This window comes from Drosophila tropicalis, unplaced genomic scaffold (genome assembly GCF_018151085.1).
Source record: "Drosophila tropicalis isolate 14030-0801.00 unplaced genomic scaffold, ASM1815108v1 contig_158, whole genome shotgun sequence".
Classification (NCBI taxonomy): Eukaryota; Metazoa; Arthropoda; class Insecta; order Diptera; family Drosophilidae; genus Drosophila; species Drosophila tropicalis.
Window position 1 is genome coordinate 4,624,113 of NW_027172602.1, and position 20,820 is coordinate 4,644,932.

Here is a 20,820-nt window from a genome sequence, read left to right on the forward strand (position 1 = left end):
CAAAATATTTCCTTAATTATTTGCTGATTTATGTATAGAAATAGTTTTTCTAATTTCAAAAGGATATATTAAGTAGATTTTGAGGTTTGATCAACAATAATAAAACTAATACACGATCTTTAAAATCGCTGACTTTATTGAGTTAGTTGGCATTTTGAAAAAAGGGGACAATTTGTAGTAAACGTTGAAATGCCTCATAAATTTTTGGTTTTAACAAGAATAAGTAGACCAACCAAAATTTCCATTGAACTCTTTGAGAAAGATTTAATGAAGAACAACTCAATTGAGTTTTGTGGAGACCAAGAAGAAGCGTTAGCTGAGTTAGTAGCACTTGATGTCGCCTCATTAAGAAGCTACCAGGAAGCAACTCATATCCCATTTATTTAACATTCCACTTGACGCCTGGTTAAGTGCGAAATTTGACAAGCTTGAGATTGAATATTTCGAAGATATCGATGGGAACTAAGTACATACACGTATGCATATGTATTTATAGACTCTTGTAATGCAGCAACAAGACTTCTCGTATTTTGACACATGCATCATAAATCTTGTTCAGGGACGCGTGGAAGTAAATGCAGCTATGTAGAAAGAGAAACGATGCGCCGTCATAAAGTCACATAACTCAAAATGCCAAGTGTACAAGTACAAGTGTGTCCTTTACTAGTAGTGTCCTTCGGGATGCGCCCAGTTTTCCTTTGAATTGCGACTTGATAATATAACATGAGGTTCGTATTTCAGTCTTCCTCTATTTCTCTTCTCTAGTATCTATAATAAAAATAAATAAATGCAGAAGCACTTTAAACATACAAAAATCCATATATATATATTTTTTTTTTTTGGAGACAACGAGACAGGACAGGACCTTCTTCTTTTTCTCTGCCGTCTGGACTGAAGATGCAAAACAAATACGCACTTCCTGCGATTGAGACCAAGTGGCGCACAAAAGAAGTTACTTCCTGCAATAGCAACAAGGACATCGAATGCAATGAAATGGAATGAATTTATTGCCATTGGACCATCAGATCGGTTCAATGGAATCGATGTTACGTAGTAGGATCATTCTGGTCATTTGAGATGAGACGATCTGTTGGACGTTCGTTCGAAATCTTAGCTAAAAATTGCATAAAAAAAGAGAGAAGAAGACGAAAACTCCAAACGATAGCCTATTAAAGGACATTGGCTTAGTCCCCGTATTTTGACACCTTTGAGCTCTTGCATCCAAGGATTGCTTAAGATTGCATTGCAATACGGCACGATGCTGGGGTATTGTATCCTGGTCCAGGCCGTGGCACCGAGTTTGCTGAGCTAAGCTAAGCTTCTTCTTAATATCCGGTAACAATGCCAAGCGAACGAACTCAAACGATGAGCATGAGTTTCACTCTCATTCATTCCGTTTCCTGGTTTTATCCTGGCCGTCGCATCTTAAGCTGACATACAATCACATTTCCCATTGTGTCCTCTCGCGCTACCTACCTTCTTCTTCTTCTTCTTCTGCTGCTGCTTTTTCTTCACCATCTCCATATCCATATACATATTCTTTTTATTTTTCCCTCTTCCTTTTCATATTTATTTATTTCTTTTTTTTTTTGAGGAAAAATATTGCAAAATTTTATTGTACGTTTGTGTTCGCTTTGAGACAACGAAATTATGCTTCCTGTCTTGATCGAGGAGGAGCAGCTCGTCCTCGTCCTACTCTTTTACGTTGTCTTCGTCGTCGTCCTGAGGCGGGTCGTCAGCTTCGTGGTAAGGGCAACACCCTCTAGGATTGCTTCATCGTTTTCTTTGGCTTTTTCTTCTTCTTCATCATCATCATCATCATCTGCTTCTTCATTAAATGCACGTGTCCGGCCCTAGACGATGGACATTAGCATAATGTGGGTGTGGCACATCTTAGACGGCATTCCTGCATATGTAATGTGAACACACAAACGCACAGACATATCGACAATTCGTCCTAAGTCCTGTGTCTTGGCACACGCTCAAAAGTTCCTCCCCGAAGGGTGCGTCAAGTCGTCGAGGTGTTATGCCTTTTGCTTCAATATATATTTATTCGTTTTCGGGGTGTCTAACTGCTTTTAGGGGTAGGAGGCTAAAAGGAGCAACTTACCTAGCTGCTAGCGCCCGGAAGTGCATTTTATGGCTCTGTGCCTCTCTCTTAGGTCCAGCTTTCGAAAGTTGTTTTCTTTTTTTCCGTGTATTTGGGGTGCGCCAGACACGTGGGCCGCGAGTCCTAGCGATCCTCCTCGAGGTTGCTTTTCTTTTGCATTCGCCCCGGTTTCTGGTCCGTTTCAACCTCTGAGGCGTGACTCTCTATTTCCGCTTAGGCAATTTATGCACCATTAACAATGCAAACCAAATTGAAACTCGTTAAAAAATATATAGTTTAAACAAATATTTCGCTGCTACTTCCGGTACAAGCGAGTGGGTTGCCATGGATTTGTCATTGGTTCTGCTAAGCCCATTGCCCATTGCGCCAGCCAGGATGTTAGTTGAGTCCATATTGAAAAGGGGTTTAATTTTTGGGTGAGTCATTGTAAGTCTATGGCAAGTTATTCAAATTTTAATTCTTCCAAGTTATTATAATTAATATTTAAAATAAAGAGCTATGAACTCAGCTAGGCTTTATCATTTATCTTCTACTGTCTTCAAAGATATACCCATATTTTATTTTAAGGATATGATCTTCTATGTCGTTGATCTTTAGACTGTTATGATCTTATGTGAATTTAATGTTCCTAATGAATACTTGACCAAAAATTTGGTCATTTTACAATGGAAAAATCATTTCCAAAGGGGGGAAAGTCTTGCTGAAAATGTGTTGTTGATTTTGTTTTTGTTTGTTGAAATAAAAAGAGTTTGTGTAAATTTATGTTTTTAGATTCCATGTTTGTTTGTTTATTTTGTTTGCTTATGAACTAGTTTAGTGTCTTCCATGCTTATAACAAAAAAACCTTAGAACTATGTTTTAAATCAATGTCTTCCATTCTTAAAGTAACTTATGATTATGAAAAAAAAATTATGATTTTTTGACTTGGTTCATCTTCTTCCTTTTCCTTTACACTAAGGCAACAATTTTTTGTTTTAAATATTTACAATTTGTACAAATTTTTTTTTTGGTTTTTTCACTTGGCGTTTTTTGGGTGTTGGATGTTGCACAGCAACTGAAGTTTGTTTACTGCTCCTGCCACGATGAGATATAGTCGAGGAGTTCCTCATCATCGGGCTGCTCGTCGCTGAAGCTGTCGAAGGATTCAAACGATTTGACCTCCTGCTTGACATAGGTTGATGGATGTTCGCATTCGCTGTAGGCGGAGGAGGATGTTGGCGAGCCGGCTGAATGATAGGAGGTGGTGTGCGTTTGATGGTGGACAAACTGCGTGGCTTGTGGTGGACTGCCCATGCTGCTGTTGTATTCTTGATAGCTGGTGGCATCGTTGCTGCTCTCATCTGCCGACGATGATACCGATGATGAGGAATTGGCATTGAAAAGCATTGCCATAGGCGACGATCCATCGTCGAGAAGATCCTGCAGGCCGCGTATATACTCAACGGCAATGCGCAGGGTGTCCACCTTGGAGAGCTTCTTGCTAGCGCCACGACCGCCATTCGAGAGATTATTGATCACACTCTGGGGCAGATGTTGACGGAGATTGACAAAACCGTTGTTCACTTGCTTGACACGATTGCGTTCACGGGCATTGCGCCGGGCCACTGATGGCATTTGCTCGCCACCAGCACCGTTTCCATAGGGCATGGCATTGGTGTAGTTATTGTATTTGGCCTTCTTGGATAGAATGGGACCCACTTGGCTGCTCTGCTGTTGGATGTTCTGCAGTTGACTATTGCCCAATGGCATTAGTTTTGGGGCAATCAGCTGATGATGATGTTGCTGTTGCCCTTGATGTTGTTGCTGCTGCTGCTGCTGTTGATGGTTTGGTTGCAGCAACATAATGTTGCCGTTGGTCAGCTGGAAATGTTGATAGCTATTGCTAACGTTGCTAGCGCAGATGCTCGTCATGGTAATCCTTGTTGACTAAGACTGAAGCTGAGACTGGAGTTGTTGTTGACTGTGTGGAATCAAATTCCGCAATGATAAACTTCCCTCTGCATGCGGCCCTTAAGTACTTGTTGGACGCGTCGCCGACTGAGGCAGTAGGCAGCAGGCAGGCAGAGCCAGAGCCAGGCAGAGCAGAGCAGAGAATTTCCTTTTGCGTGGTGGTGGCTAAGGATTTTGGGGTTCGGCTACCTGCCTCTGCTTCACAGGACTACGGGACTTTAGGACTCTTACTCTTTTGCCTGAGGGTACAAGTGATCGGGGATTGCCCGCTCGTTTCTCTGCTCTGCCAGCAAGTGAGCGTAGCAGTGCGCCTAGAATCTAGGGGTTGCTCTTGTGGGTGCTGTCACCCTCTCTCCCTCTCTTGGTCTCTCTCTCTCTCTTTGCCATCTCACTCTCGTTTTTGTTGGCTCTCCCTTTTTCCTCTACCTTCATGCAGTGTCTTTGCTTTTGTCCTGGCAGTCGTTTTTGTCCTCACTTTACTGCTATTTCATTTTCTTTTCTTTAAGATTTTTTTCTTTTGGGAAAACTTCTCGTTTCGCCTGTTCTCCCTGTCTCATTTACTCTCGCTATGAAAACGAGACTTACAAATCTTTGTTGTTGTAAATTGCTGATCCTTGTCAAAAAAAAAAAAAAAGTAAGAAAGAAAGAAGAATTGGAAATTGGAAAGGACTCGCTTTTTGTTGTCTTCTGTGCATTTCCATTTTTACGACATGTCGCATGATATAAAATGTGATCCATCACCATCATCATAATCATGATCAGGAAGATGCTTAAGAACACTTTCACTTCAGTCCTATATGTATATACTTTTTTGTGATCAACTTGAATTGGCCTTGATAAAGCAAACAACTTGCCATCATTTTGAATTGTTCTTCATCAAAAAACTTCCTTACCCAACGTACAGATCGTGCTGTGGCCCAACCGCCCCCCATTCCACACATTGACCGTCTACTTATTTTTGCCGCATTTGACACGTGCTTCCGATCAGCATCACAACAGCAACAACAACATAACGAGTCGGTTAAAGGGGTCGGATTTGGAGAGCCAGACAAATCCCACAAGTGTGTGCCATCTCATGAATACCAATGCAACGTTCTCCATGGGCTTTGTCACGAAGCAAAGTCTTCTCCTTACCCTCCTCCGCCCACTACCATCATCATCATCATGATCTTGACGTCTCCTTTGCGAATAATGGCGCTATGTGAGAGACAACAAGTGAACAAGTTGCCCTTCAATAAAAACCAAAAGAAGCAAAAAACAAAAATTCGTAAAACTTTGCAACATTGTTAGTTTTCAAGTCCAGGGTCCAGTCGCAAATAAACGTTGCTTGTATACCGTTACAGTCATTTAAGGTAACGAGATTGCACCCCCGCCATAAATGCATAAAAAAGATAAACCCAGCAACCCCAATCCGAGACAGATTCCAGAACCCAAAGCCCTTGATTAACATGGTAGATCGGCAGCTGTATTTTCCTTTTTCTTATTTTATTTTATTTTATTTTGTAGGAGGCAGACGACTCCTCCGAATCAAATTCGAAAAACCATTTGTAAGCTGCCATCGAACGATCTACTATATTTAGATGCTACTCATTGATTCCATTTAATGCATTTCTAATGCACCAAAATTCCATTGCGTCATCACCTGTACGCCTCCACAAAAAAACACAAGAAGAAAAGAAAAACTAAGAAAATTGTAGGGGTAACCCTTTCATTTCAGCGAGTCCAGGACCCAATATATGTTTTGGTAGCAATTTAATTAGCTCGACGCCATGATTAATTAAACTGCATGAAATGGGGAAAACGTAGAATAGGTGTCTCGAAGGACAGGTAGGCAGCAGGACATAAACATTAGGGTGACCAATTCCTTCGATAGTCCTGTCTAATTAGTTAAAAACTGGCGCCCTCTACTCACCTCCTGATTGGATGTAACATTTTCTAATTGGTCGAACTACAGCGACATCTGACGAGCAGATCAAATGTAAGTGGATATGTAATTGAATCCAATTAGACATTGTTCTAGTATCATATAAGATCCTGGGAATATGCATAGAGAGAATTTTGGAATTGAATTCTAACTAATTTACAAATATGATGTTAAGGAATAGATTTTTATAAGGGAAATCTTTTTGATTTTTAATCATAAAGAAAATATGCAGTCTCTGAAACAAATTTTCAAGCAAAGTCAGACTATATATAAAAAAAAACAGCATAAATAAAAATATAGAAATTTAGCCCAGAAATTTCTTATGCTTAATATCACACGCATTCAATCTGCATAATTTTCTTGGAATTTTTGTGTGCCTTGAACCAAAACGGAAGCGCTTGTTCTTTGACATTATGGCAATATCGATGTTGCCATCGATATCACAATGAAACAATTAATTATATATTTTATGTCCTCTTCATTCATTAACACTAATATCAATTGAAATTCAAAACATATAGGCTACTGTGCATGAGCTGAACTGTTGACCCTTGCCCTGGGATTCTTGTCACGTATTGGTGCGACAAGTGTAAAACGTGATGGAGTAGGTCACATTGTTTAGATTTGTGTTTAACAGTTAGTAGTAGATGGTCGCTTGATTATCATACGCGTGAAATCTGTCAGCTTGGGTCACTTAACAGCCAAAAAAAAAAAAAAAAAAAAACAGAGAAACAGATGAAGAAGATTTTATCTGGAGCACATCATCACATTAATTTGACTTTTTATGGGATGCAACCACAAGACATATGTAGGTATGTATGTATGTATACCCAAAGACCAAATGGATGAGGATCATCTGCTCTGTTCCTGTTGGTTGGTCGGTTGTTTGGATCAAGCGGAAATTGTCACTTTCGCGTGATTTGTAAATGAAAGCGAAGGGAAAATACGGATCAACTGAAAGTTGAGTAGCTACAATTTGTATGAGATGTTGTTCTTATAGTTGTTGTTGAAAAGACGTAGCTCAAAATTCGCACGATCACACCTAATAACGGTAATTTACACGCACGCTACTCGCGATAATTGCGACAGACGACGACGACGACGACGCCGCCACCGCCACCGCCACCGCCAGAGCCAAAAAGTGCTGACAGCCAGCAGGATATGCCGGACAAGCCCCAAAGGCCAAAAAACCCAAACGCAAAGTCAAAGTCAAACCGCGGCCACAATACCGATGAACTGAGTAAGATAACAGCACAGCAGCCCGAACAGCGCTTCGGTTATTAAAAACGGCAGTCGGCATCGCCTTGATTGTTGTAGTAGTAACCGAATACGCGGAGGCCCAAGTGCGAAAATATGTTGCCGAGGTGTGAAAAATAACTGGCCATCTCGCATGGGAAGTGCTGGATGAGCTTTTTGCCTGTTAAAACTAAAGTGCACTGCAAGAAAACTACAAAATCAAAACTACATCGAATGGAGTGATCTGAAACACAAGTCAGTTTATTAAAGGATTTCATAGGATTACTTATTTAGATGGTAGTTCATTTATTTGTGTATAACATACTTATTTGGTTCATTTACGAGTAAACTTTATCTCTGTTTTACTGTTCAGTCAATTTATTTAAACTAATAATCCTATTGATAAAGTATGTGCCAAAATATAATCGATTAAGCATTGTCTTAGTTAATTTTCTTCAAGTGTAGTGTATAAAATGTTCACTTAGTTTGGGTCAGAGTCATTCAGCCAGTTGCATGGGACACGCATTGAAGGTGTTGAAAGTTTTGCGCTTCTAAGAAACGTTTGTTGCTGTTGTTGTTGTAGTGATTTTGGCTGCTTGATATGGAACCGAATGCCCAGCTACTTCTGTGGTAAAGTAAAAAGGGGGCCCCAAAGATGATATTTGTCGATGGTGTCGAGGTGTTAAAATTACCCCAAAGGTACATAATAATTACCTTAAATTGCAAAAACAGCGAAATAAATTTCAAACTTGCCACAGAACGACGAACGATGCGCAGTGCGTTTGCCTCTTGCCAATTGGTAGTGAGGGGGAGGATGTTTCGTTTGGGGGGATGGACAAGAAAAGCCCCAAAGTCAGTCGGAAACCTTTCTTGGCGGATCGTTTGAAGCGTGCCTTAGCGTTGCCAGACAGTTTATAAGCATGGCATGCAAATGCCAGGCCCTTCCCATCCAAGAGACATAAAGGAGAGAGAGAGAGAGAGGGAGAGGGCAAGTTAGTGAATTTGGGCGTGTGTCCACCATAAAAATTGTATACCCTTTTGTGGTAATTAACCATGAAAAGCAAAGGGGAGTACAAGGAGAGTGACGAAATCTGCGAAATGGTATGGGGCGGGATTCTGAGAGGACATTTAGTGGCCGCAAGAAAAATTACAAGTCGAAGCTGTTAGCCACGGGCCGATCTATTTAATTAATTGCTAACAAGTCGAAAATGTTGAAATGGTTTATGACGCAAAACTTCGAACCAGTCTCAAAGCCAGTCTCAGTTCCAGACCAACAACAGTGTGAGCCTGAGATGTAGCCGACTCTGGAGCCTTGTGATCCTGTGTGTTGCTTGTTTCTCCCTGCCTGACTGCCTGCCTGCCTTGGTGGCAGCCCTTTGGGCCATTGGGTGTATCATAAAGACAAATCGTGATAGCTTTAGTTGTTGCTCTGTGTGCGTTCCGGTAGGAGCAAAAATCTTCGGAACCCTACAAACGATGCGATGTGGTGTCGTTCATCTGCATAGCAAATGCCTAAAGCCTACAAATGTAATGCCTGCATCACACTGTGTGGTCTTTCGAAAATCTAATGTTGTTTTTGGAAACTCTCAAAAGCTACAAGTTAAACACTTATAGGTGATCTGATAGTCCCATATTCCATATAGCTCCATGGAAGTCTTAAAGCTTAATGTGTTGACAAGTTTTTGCTGGCTTGGTTTGTCGTTTTCTTTTTTTCGGTCACTCCAAAAACTAAAGTTTCAGGTTCCTGCCATGCCAGCGACTTGATTCAAGAGTTGCGTTCCGAGTTGGTCGCGCGAAACCCATTTATCAATGTGAAAAATGAGTTGTGAGGCGGCAATTATCATTAAAAGTAACATGACTGCCGTCAACATGGGATGTTGCGACAGTTTCAACTGGGATCGGGGCAGTTAAATCACCTTCCCCCCAGAGAATAAGTAGCAGTGGTAGCCAAGTGAGTAGTAAACAGAAACAGACTAGAAACAAGGAGCCAGAGAGTTAGCTTCTATCCATCTGGGATTGAACCCAATTGATCTAATGCTAATTAATGATTAAGTGTATACACGTTTTGTGTATCTGTCATGTCAAAAGAACAAAAAAATAAGAAAAACAAACAGAGCTAATGAAATTGCGGTTCAAAAATCGCAGCAGGAAGACAGTAGCACACGCCGACAATTCGCCGAATGCCCGCTAAGGATCGCTACAATTTCAATTTCTAAGGAATTGTATTCTCGTTTTTATTTTGATGTAATTTTTCATGATGAAGGCTCTGGCTTTGGCTTTGGCGCAGGCCCAGTCGATGATCTGAAATGAAACGTAAGATGCAATTAATCTAAATCCAATTATAAGACAAAGGCAAATCGATAGTCAGCTAACCTCTAGGGCCATTAACCGAAAAAAAAAAACAGAGAAAGATACAAGGGAGACGAGAGATGAGACGAGCCAAGGCGGGTGGTGATAAACGCCAATGTATGGCCAAAGTATCGAAATCAATACAGTCTTTTGTTGCCCTTTAGTTTCGTTTTTTTGTTTCTTTTTTTTCGGTTCGACCAATGCAATATAATGCAATACGATGCGATGCGTTGCGATGCGATGCGGTTGCCTTATTGCGGATGACTTCCTTTTGCCTTTTTCGCCTTTGGCCCCTGGGGGCGCACTGCATATCAGGTTACTCAATACTCATTGAATGCTAAAAGCTGAAATCGAATTGACCAATGGCAAAATGGCTAACAAGATGCAAGATATATGAAGTGTTTAAATTGGTGTTGAACCACATTAACCCAACTGAACCTTTGACTGCACAAAAACAAGAGTAATAGAGTCAAAGGAAGCAAAAGAAGTAGAAAAAGTTTCATTTTGGGGCGAAAGTCTAATGATAGGCAAAAGTTAATTAACTCGATCTTATTAGAACATTTTCCTTCACCTGGCACTAAAGTGGATCCTAAGCCGCTCACTTATTTCATATTATTTAAGCCTTTTACTTTGGACCACACAGCACATTAGATCCTTGGGCTCAACTAGATACAAGCCATGTTAACTACTCCAAGCAAGGTATTGGACGATAAGTATCTTTGACCCAAAGTCAAAACGATTTATGTGTCTTAATTCCATCGAACAGTGACAATTCCACCTAGTAAGTAATACTTATGCCCCGCATGATTTTCAAAGGATTAATTCTGAACAATGGCGTTAAATATGAAAAATTGATAGAGTTTTTAGAGGGATAAAGTCAATGAAATTTATGACTACAACAACAACAAGAACTCATGACAATGCATTTTCTAATGCCAGCATTTATGTGTGTGTGTGTGTGTGTGTGTGTGTGTGTGTGTGTGTGAGTGTGTAGAAGATCCTGCGGTTGTTAATAGTTGCTTCTTCTTGATCATCATTTTCATTATTATTATATCTTCATTTGCTTTATCTTTCTCTCTGTCTCTCTCTCTAAAAAAAAAGGACGCTCACGCTCGCGTTATCCTTGCCACGCATTGTAGTTTCTCATAATTTCATATTTCTTCCCCCATTCCTTTTTTTTTTCAACTTGTTTTTTATGTTTGGTCATTGCATTTTGTGGAAATTTACACCGGCGGCTATCTAGATGTCTGATCTTAGATCTATTTTCCTCTCTCTCCCCTCTGAGCAGCTCCGGGCCTATTGTTGTTTCACTTTTCATCTTGCCAGTGCCAAAGTGCTGGAACGTGTCGCTTCATTTTTAATTGCCATTTATTTCTAGACTAATGACTGGCGGGCAACCAGGAATGCGTCTTTACTCTCCAACCAACTCCTCCCAGCGATTATAGATAGATAAACTGAATAAAAAGAACCAAAAACCAGCAAACAACTCAAATATAACTATTTTTGGTTATCACATCTAATGGCTTATGATTTATGGTTTTGTCTACAACAAATAAATTGCATCATCAAGTAAAACTTATTATTTTTACTTTGGCATTATTGAAATGAAAATAAATTCGTCTTAAATGATGAGGCTGCTACTTCATATTACAATGTTTCCTTCTCTTTGAGTGTGATGTCCAGTTTTCTTTTAAAGCGTTCTGATATGTAGATCGCTAATATTTGGACTAAAATATTTAATTGATTTGAATTTTTGGGTTATTTCCTTTGAATCTCTACCAACAGCAGGCTCCATTCACTTCCTTTGTTTTTTTGTTTGTGTTGGTTAACCAATTTGCGTGTCTTGCAACTATTTCATCTGGGAGACACGCGTCGTCATCGAGTGCTGAGTGCTGAGTCAATGCCACATGCAAGCCAATCAAGTCGGTCAGTCAGTTGGCTGGTTGGCCAATTCTCTGCCCCTTTGTGCCAATTTTCTGGCAAAGTGTTGATAACTTCATTTCAACTTTTCATGTGCTTTGGCCGTCGTGTGGCTAGTTAAAATGTTATTAAGGAAGACCTCACAGGAAATGCGCTAAACACATTTTAATTATACACAATATGCGACTTGATTAAAATTCAATTTGAGATGATCATGGGATTTGCAATATACAGGCACGCACTACCTCCCCTCGCCCCCATGCCCCCGTCACCTACACCTAAACCCTTTTGCCTTTTGGGGAGCAGCTGTCCAATCTGAGTCTCGGAAATAAAGTCATTAAAATGGAATCAAAATTATGGTGCAATTACGTTTTTGGGTGGCCAGCGATTGAGGTTGATATCAATTACTAAAAAAAATAAAAAATAATAATAATATTGCGAATTAAAAGTAAATAATACCAACGATGTTTGCCTTGGGAAATTCAATCTGTTGGCTACTGGCAAGGTGGTAAATGTTAAAAAGAAATAAAAAGAAAGCAAAGGAAAGGCAACGAAAGGTAGGGTAGGGAAAGGCACATGCCATTTGAGATGCAATTCTGAACATTGATTTGCCCTGGCTATTAGCCACGGCCCAAAGCCCAAGGTCCATTCGGACAATCGTGGACAGTAGCACCCACACTACACTACACTATCCTAGATGGCTACTGTGCAACGAATGCAGTAGGCACCAGCTGGCATCGAGGCGCACAGATGTTTGCCTCAAACAACAAAACTTGACCTTGCAACCAGAACTAAAATGAACCAAATGAACGAATGACCGTAACGTAATGTTTTGGTACAAATATTTACACCCAATGCCAATATGTCGCATAAAAGTAAATGTGAAATTAATTTAACTACAGTTCATATCCATACAAAAGTCAATGAATGTCCTTTGAATTTAGTTGCACAGCAGGCGAGTTGCAATGCAAAACTCATACGAAACTCATAAGAGACAGCGACAGAAGACAGTGGAAAATCCAGTAGAAGGTAGTGCAGGCAGTGCATTACCAGAGTCAGGGCCAGATTGAATCTCCTCAAAATTGATGATGCTGATGATACCAAAACTTTCATGTATTTTATTTTTCATTTTTTCATGAATGAAAAGTTCGCACGCTTAAAAGCAACTTGCAAGAGATACACACGCTCAAAGCAGTTGTTGGTCGAGAGCTTCTTTAACTGCCACGGCGACTCTTGACAAAACCTGCCAGTTGCCCTGATGTCCATGTTGTTGTTGTCTTTGTGTTTTATGCTCCCAACTACAGACTCTCGCTTGGGCAACAAGAAGAGGGCAAGGCAAGCTGATCACATAAAATTCAATAACAAACCAGAGGGCCGGGGCTAACTTCGACCGCGTCAAAGTTTGTATACCCTTGCAACTATTTTGGTAACTCTTTCCTTACCTATTAGCCATCAATGTGGAAGAACGTTTTATCTAAAAAGGCTTATGTTTGCGAAAGAATTGAATACAATCATAGGAAATAACGAAGATATTGATCAAAGTCACTGTTTTCCACCGATCGTTCCTATGGGAGCTATATGATATAGTCACCCGATCTTTATCAAATTCGACACAGTCATTAACAGATATATTAAATTAAGAAATGTTTAATTTGAAAGCAATCACGTTAAAAGTAACGAAGTTATTTACAAAAGTCACTGTTTTCGACTGATCGTTCCTATGGGAGCTATATGATATAGTCATCCGATCTTGATAAAATTTGGCACAGTCATTAACAGATATATTAAACTAACAAATGTTTAATTTGAAAACAATCACGTTAAAAGTAACGAAGTTATTCATAAAAGTCACTGTTTTCGACCGATCGTTCTTATGGGAGCTATATGATATAGTCATCCGATCTTGATCAAATTTGGCATAGTCGCTTATAGGCGTAGTAACCTCTCTAATATTAAGTTTCACGATAATAGCATAGAAAATAACGAAGTTATTGAGAAAAGTCACTGTTCGTGACTTTGGGGTTTGTATGGGAGCTATATGATATAGTGGTCCGATCCGGCTGAATCCGAGATATACAACGCCTGCAGTATATACAAGCCTGCGTGCAAAATTTCAGCTCTGTAGCTCTTACGGTCTAGGAGGAGTTTGCGTTGATCCAGACGGACGGACATGGCTAGTTGAACTCGTCTCGTCGTGCTGATCAAGAATATATATACTTTGTATGGTCGGAGATGCTTCGTTCTATGCGTTGCACACTTCTGACCAAAATTAATATACCCTTTTTGCAAGGGTATAAAAACACTGCATTTTCAATACTCTGATATAGTAGTCACAATTTGTGAGTTTCATGGTTAATTTAAATGCCAAAAGAGATTTTCATATCAAAATTCATTGGAAAAAATAGAAGAAGAATTGTTTACCTAATTTTGAAAAAAGAAAACATTTTGGCGCCTGGGTTTCATGATCAATCTGTCCATCACTCAAAATCATAACCAAACTGAAGATCAAGGCGAACTATTGCCGCATTGGTGTATGCATTCGTGGAACTGGCGCATATCAAACGCCACAAGTAACTCTTTGCCTTTAAACCTTTCAAAATATTTGCTCCACTCGAGAGTGTGAAAAAAGGATCAAAAGGATATTGCCATTACCGTAGCCAACTTGAAAAAAAAGAGAGATCAAACAATGCATGGATATCAAAACAAATATAGGAAATTGAGAGACAAGATGATCAAGAACTGGCGGAATCCACTTTACATGAAGAAACAGAGAAGAACCTCTAATGGAGACAAAGAATTGTGTTTGGTCATGGCATGGCATGGCATGGCGCATGCAATCCAATCCGAACCCATTCAATCGTATGCAATCCTTTTCCTATGCTCTAAGGATTTTAACTGACCACAGATAAACTCTTGAACTCGAAACATTTTATTTATTTATTTTTTTGTGGTTTCGTCTTTTTTTTTTTTGGGATTTTGTTGTTTTGTGATTTTTTTCTTTTTATTTTTTTTGTTTTTTGGTTGTTTTGTATTGTGCGCGTGGCTTATGCTGATGCCGATGCATCCTGCGCCAACGGGTAATTACAGATCATGATTTATGGCCAGCTGAGCCGATGTGAGGCTCCAGCTCCAGCTCCAGTTCCAGCTCCAACTCCTTCCCAGGCACCATCACCAGTAACAACAACAACAGCAACAACAACTACAACAACCGATCGATCAGTTCAGCTCTCTGTCCGCCCATTTTGGCCCCTTTGGGCAACAATGCAGATGCGTCTGGCATTTGTTGTTGTTATTTTGCTGTTATACTCTTGCTAAAAGCACATAGCCTAGCACAAAATCGAAATGGTTTATATACACATATACTTTATCAATATAAAGCTGTTAGTAAGATCAAAATCGATTCAGAATCACAATCCTTAGATCATTTTTAAGCTGATTTTGATCCTACTTCATCATTCAGATATTATATGTTATAGACCTTAAATAGAATAGGAATAAAGGAGAAATTTGCTGAAAGTGGTAAGACGACTGCAATTCCCTGGTAGTGCATTTCTCCAGGAAGATCATGGATGAAAAGTTCTTAATATTAATAATGATTTACACGTAAAAGGGTATATGTGGAACGGTGAACCATCTTTGAGATTTTGTTGGTTGCTTCCTTGGTTTTATGCAAATAATATGAGCCAGAGAGTGTTTGACAAAACGCCACCGCAGATTGATGACGCACCAAAGGATGCCAAAACTTCAAAACTAGTTGCCGCTTAATATTAATACTTTAGTTTTATTTTCTTTATTTTTATGTCTTTCTTTTTTTTTTTTTTTTGCTTTTTGATTTTTGGATTTTATTTTAGTTGTTTTTCTTTGCTTGTTTTGTGTTCAACTTTATGAGCAAAATCCATATAATCCATCAAACAACATCTCAGACGGTTCGTGGTACGTGTTTTGGAATTTCAATGCGAGATCTGCAAATATGAGAAATCTAGAGATAGAATGAGAGACACCGAGAGAGATAGAGAGACACAGACAGAGAGAAGGAGAGAAGATCTGAAAAGTAGAAGACGATATAGGATGCACGATGTCTACAACCAACTTAAAGGCACGTGTGTGAATGTGTGGATAATTGTGTGTGTGTGTGTGTGTGTGTGTATGTGGTTTGTCATCATCGTCGTGGTGGAGTGAAAATAGCATTTCACTTTTTTCACACTCTCAAGTGCTAGTTTTCCGCATGTCCAGGAAAAACAGAAACAGAAAACAGGAGTGAAAAATTTTTTGTTTGCAATTATTATTTTTCGAACTGGTCTACGCCCAGTAGCAAAGTTTTCATGAAACCATTTACAGGGGATTATGACCTGCCCCTGCCCCTACCCCTGCCTCTACCACAGTCACTGGCCTCTTGGTAGGCATAGACCTTAAAGTGTTTGCTAGCATCATAATTAGATTTAAGACTTTAATTGGTAGAGCGAAAAGAGATTATAAGTAGGAATAATAACCACGTTGGTGGTCAGTCTGCAAAAATAAATAAAAATACTTAAAAAAAATAACAAACGTTAGTGCAACATATTTGGACTAACAATTAAATCTAAACAAGTCTTTCTTTAACTTGGACTTTAATAGTTTATAGTCCCTAGAAATCTAGATCCGCTTCAAATAACTTTTAGACCTAACTTGAAGGTTTTATTTTCTTACTTGTCCAAAGGAATGCCAAGTTAAAGGAATGCCAAAACATTGTCAATCTACGTTAATACTTGATAAAAGGTTAAGAAGTAAAATAAAGGTCGCAGCTAAATTTAAGAATTAGTTAAATATCAAAATTTATCGCCTAATCAAGGCGCACTTGCTACTTTTTAACCATCTTTACCTTTACTTTAACAAGCTGCTAAAAATACAAGAAAATATTCAAAGGTAAAACAAAGAAGGCAAATCAGATTTATGGTATAGTAATTAGCAGATGTAAATCTTACAGATTTGCCAAAAGAAAATTCCAATTGTCTTGGCCTAGGATACTTATAGGCCAACGGGTAGAGATAAGCAGGTAAACTTTTTGCTCAACCCTTTTTCGAGAGCAGGTGTAATCTCTTTTTGCACCCTCCCCTCTCCCAGGTCAGCTTTATAATCAGCCTGTTGCTGTTTCTTTTTTTGTGACAAAATTTTTGGGATTTTATATTAATTGCTAAAGTCAGGGTCAGGGTCAGGGTGGCGATAGTAACTGACCTGCTTGAAATCCCTAGAAATAACCAATGTGCTTAGAGGTGCCGCTCTAGGAATTTCCCGTGGATCATAAAACTGTTTTGAATGATTCGCGGCCTGTGTATATTCTGGATGCGGATCATCATCATCTTAGAGAAAGATAGATGGCAAGGAGGTATAGCGAGAGGAAAGGAAGGCAGGCGAGGGATAACAAGCGGGGTTAGTAAAAGGTAGGTGGAAGGACGATGCCGGCGCTACCTAAGCGCCGGGCTGCAAGAGACCTGAATCCCTTTCTCGCGCTCTCTCTCCACTCCCGACTCGAGAAACTGAAAAGTTATCACATTTCGTATGTAACTACATTTATCACAACTTAATATGACAAGTCAAATAACTTTTGCCTGAGTTGTCTCCGCGTGGAAGGAAGAACAAGAAGAAAGGACAGAGATTGTCCAGAGACTTTGTTTCTGGAGTTGGAGTTTGAGTTGTTTTGCTCTGTCGTGAAGCTGTCGCATTTGGGTTCGCTAATTGGAACATATTTCTGAATCTTTGACTGCAATCTGTGTATGTATGGGATGATGATGATGCTGTTGCTGCTGCTGCTGATACTGATGATGATGTACGTGCTCTCCCGATGCGATTTATGCATCCTCTCTACTTGGATTCAGTCTCTGACTCTGTCTTTGTCTCTGTCTCTGTGGGCAATCGCCAATAAAGATATCAGAGTTTTGTGCAAGTGCAAATAGTTTTTAGCTTTGGCAGGAGAGAAGATCATACTGCTGGTCGGATGATGATGTAGATGATGAGGATGAAGGAGTATTATCCCAATCGCCTCCACCTCCACCTAAGATATCCTCTGCCGGCCTCGAGGGTCGCTGGCATCAATAATTCATAACGCTAATTAATAACGCCCCGTTTCAAATGTTGCGTGCCGTTCGAGATGAAAGTAAAATATGCCGCCTTATGCACATAACAGGATAATGAACCTGGCAATCCCCACCAAACCCCCTCATATCCCCCATTGACCGCCCCCACATCCCTCTTGGCCGCTTGAGTGCCTTATTGAAATTCAAATAAAATCGAACGCATAAACACCGAACATTTTATTTTATTTTTCTTGCTTGTTTGGTTTTATTCGCTTGTCTGTTTTTTTTTTTTCGGCTATCGCGCCGCCTGCATCACGCCTAAGGTGTAAAAATAAATGTTTCAAGTAACAACTTCTTAAAGAGTTGAATTATGAGCCTGGTTTTGGTGTTTTGGCCCTTTTTAAACAAGAAGAACTTTAACGAAACAAAACACCCGCGCCATTTAGCAGCCAAGCCGCAGTTGAGCCCCAGCCGCAGCCGCAGCCTGAATGGCCGCAAAGAGAACGATGTGGCCTATAATTTAGACAAATTTCCTTGGCCTGATTGATGGCAAAACCATTGACGGTGGCGGCGCGGCTTCTTTCCTTTCCTTGTTACCTTAACAAAGTTGCCCAAGTGGCGCGCCAAAAAATCTATTAAACATCATGTTTAATTCATTATACACACAAACTACATACCAACCATATACAGAGATATCGCTCATATAGATATATACAAAATACAAGTAAAAGTATATACATATATGCATACGATGCAGCTGTCTGATAACAATGGAAATTTGGTTAAGGCCTGTTTATCAAATGCTCATTTCCAGAGTTGTCTACAATAATACAATAATATGTCTTTCACTTCTATGAATACCAAAAAAAAAAGGTGAAAGTTCTTCCGGCGCTCTTCATTTTCTTGTTTTTAATCCTTGCCTAGTATTATTGGGACAAGGATCCCGAAGTGAGAGAGAGAGTCCCCCTCTTTATGCCATTGCCATTGAGTTGTCAAGTGTCAGCGTTGACATTGAAAGAATAGCACCCGATCCCAAAGATCCCTTTCTTCTTCGCCCCGCTTTACTTCAGTTCTCTGTCTCTCGATTTGGTTTTTTTTTTTTTGTCCAGTTTGTGTTCTAGTTATTCTTTTCGAGATCTGGTTCATGTCTTTCTGATTCTGTTGGCTTTTGTTCTGCTCCTCTTTAATGTGTCAAAATATAGTTTTGTTTGTTTTTTTTTTTTTATAATACAAAGTGATTTATTGTCTGGTTGCATTCAGTGCGTGGGAGCGAAAAGTAAAGGATTTTCCAAAATCAAGAAAAGTTGGAGATTAAAAGTTGTTGTTATAATTATCTAGAAATGGAAAGTACTTGAGTGAAATGTTCTTGACTTGCTCTCAAAAATACAAAAAGAAATAGTGACTCTTCTTTGTGTGCTCCTTAAAAAAGCAAAAGTATATTATTATTGAAGGATTGAAGGACAAGGATTCAGGATCTCATTTCTTACGCAATGAATTGTAAAACACTAGCATTTGGTTAGACAGATTATTTTATTTTGGTAAAATTTGTATGAAATTCAAGTAATCATCTATTCAACTAAAATTTAAGAAATGTGTGAATCCTTCAATTAGACGCCTCCTTAAGAATACAATCGATATTTCAATAGAATAAATGCTTCATCTTGTTCCACTTGTGTAGCTGCAATTTAGCTCAGCTGAAATATCGACTATACTAAGGTTCCATTCTTTTGTGTTATATATGTAAATATATATCGATTCGATCGATTTGTAACTTGTCCTTAAAATAACCTAACTAACGGACTTCAAATGAATTTTGAAAGTCAACTGAACATCGCATAGAACTGCTTCTTAATTGTTCTTCATCAATTGATGAAGAATTTGCTTACAATTTGTTAGATCATCCTTCGAATAGGATTTCATTAGATTTGCCATTAATAATTTGGTCATAATGGCAGTTAGTGGATACTTTGTTGTTTTGGCTAGTCGTCGTTTTTCTGCCATATGCTCCTTGGCCATATGGAAGGAATTCATAACCGTCATATTGGCACGTCCTTTATTCTGTATTGACAAAGTTGGACCATCAATTAAAAGCTGACTAACGACAGTGTTGTTGCGTTCCTTGGCAATTTCTTGATTCGATATATTCACCAATTCCATAAGACGGCAATTCATTACTCCTTGAAGGCGAATAAACATTGTTGTAGATTTTTTTTTGTTTTTTGTTTTTTGTTTTTGTCTCTTCAATAAACGAGAGTTTTGAATTGAATGTAAAGGATTTTGAAGTGATAATCATACAAGTATTTATAATATAACTCCATGTTGACTTTGTTTTAGACTACTTTACGTTTAAAGCGAAGAATTATCAATATCAGAATACTAAACAAATAATTTCTGCGCCAATGCCAAAATAAAAATTTATCAGTTTCACTCCTACTTCATGCGAAGTTGCGTGCAACAAATTTCAAATTTAACCAAATAAAATAATTGATCCATTTTGAATAGTGTCATCTATGACAAATTCATTTCCGTTCCTTAAGAATTTCAATTGAATTGAATGTTGATAATTTCTGACAGAATATATTTACATTGGCTTCTCGATAAGAAGTTACTCCCTTGAACCAAAGGGGAATCAATCTATCTCTTTCTCTTTCTAAATTTCGATCCCTTTCTTGCATTCACTAGGTAGATATAGCACGTGTCATAGACAAACCTATCGCCCTATAAATTTGATGGTCCCCAATTGAAGCTACCTGCACGTTTGCTTTCTGGACAATTTGAATGTTTTTTGTTTTCCCCTTTTTTCTTACAGGTAGAGCCCATATAAAAGTGTGTTGGCCATGTTTATGATAGCCAAGTGAAAGCGTTCTCCTTGACTAATCCCCCCAATAATCAAAGAAACAGTTTGCTTTCGCTTTTACATGTGTTTTTTCCACCTTTTTTATTTGACGTTCTAACAACTAATTAACATTAAAAAAAATTGTTGGAATTAAGTTTAACTTATGTATATCGGTTTCCAAAAAAAAAAGAAACTTAAATTATGAGCACAAAAAAAAAAAAAAAGAATGATTTATATATAGATTTATTAAACTAAAAACTGAGTCTATTTACAATTTGTTTTTATTTTCTTTCGTTTATTTTTTTTTTTGAGGCACTTGGTTCAACTCAACAGTTTGCTTACTTTTCATCTGATTGACTAGAGAGATTATAACGAGAACAATTCGACAGGAACATAGACATAGTCGAGTGGGTTTCTGAGGAAGGTTTGCGAGTCGGGTGGAGGA

General features: G+C 38.9%; 1 protein-coding gene across 1 annotated transcript; it reads right to left on the reverse strand.

The window, feature by feature from the left end:
• Nucleotides 1-3,114: 3,114 nt before the first annotated feature.
• l(1)sc (lethal of scute) lies at nt 3,115-4,042 on the reverse strand. Its single transcript, XM_068303193.1, has one exon. The coding sequence runs from the start codon at nt 4,019-4,021 to the stop codon at nt 3,176-3,178; it is 846 nt and encodes a 281-aa protein (XP_068159294.1). The 5' UTR covers nt 4,022-4,042; the 3' UTR covers nt 3,115-3,175.
• Between the last annotated feature and the right edge of the window lie 16,778 nt (nt 4,043-20,820).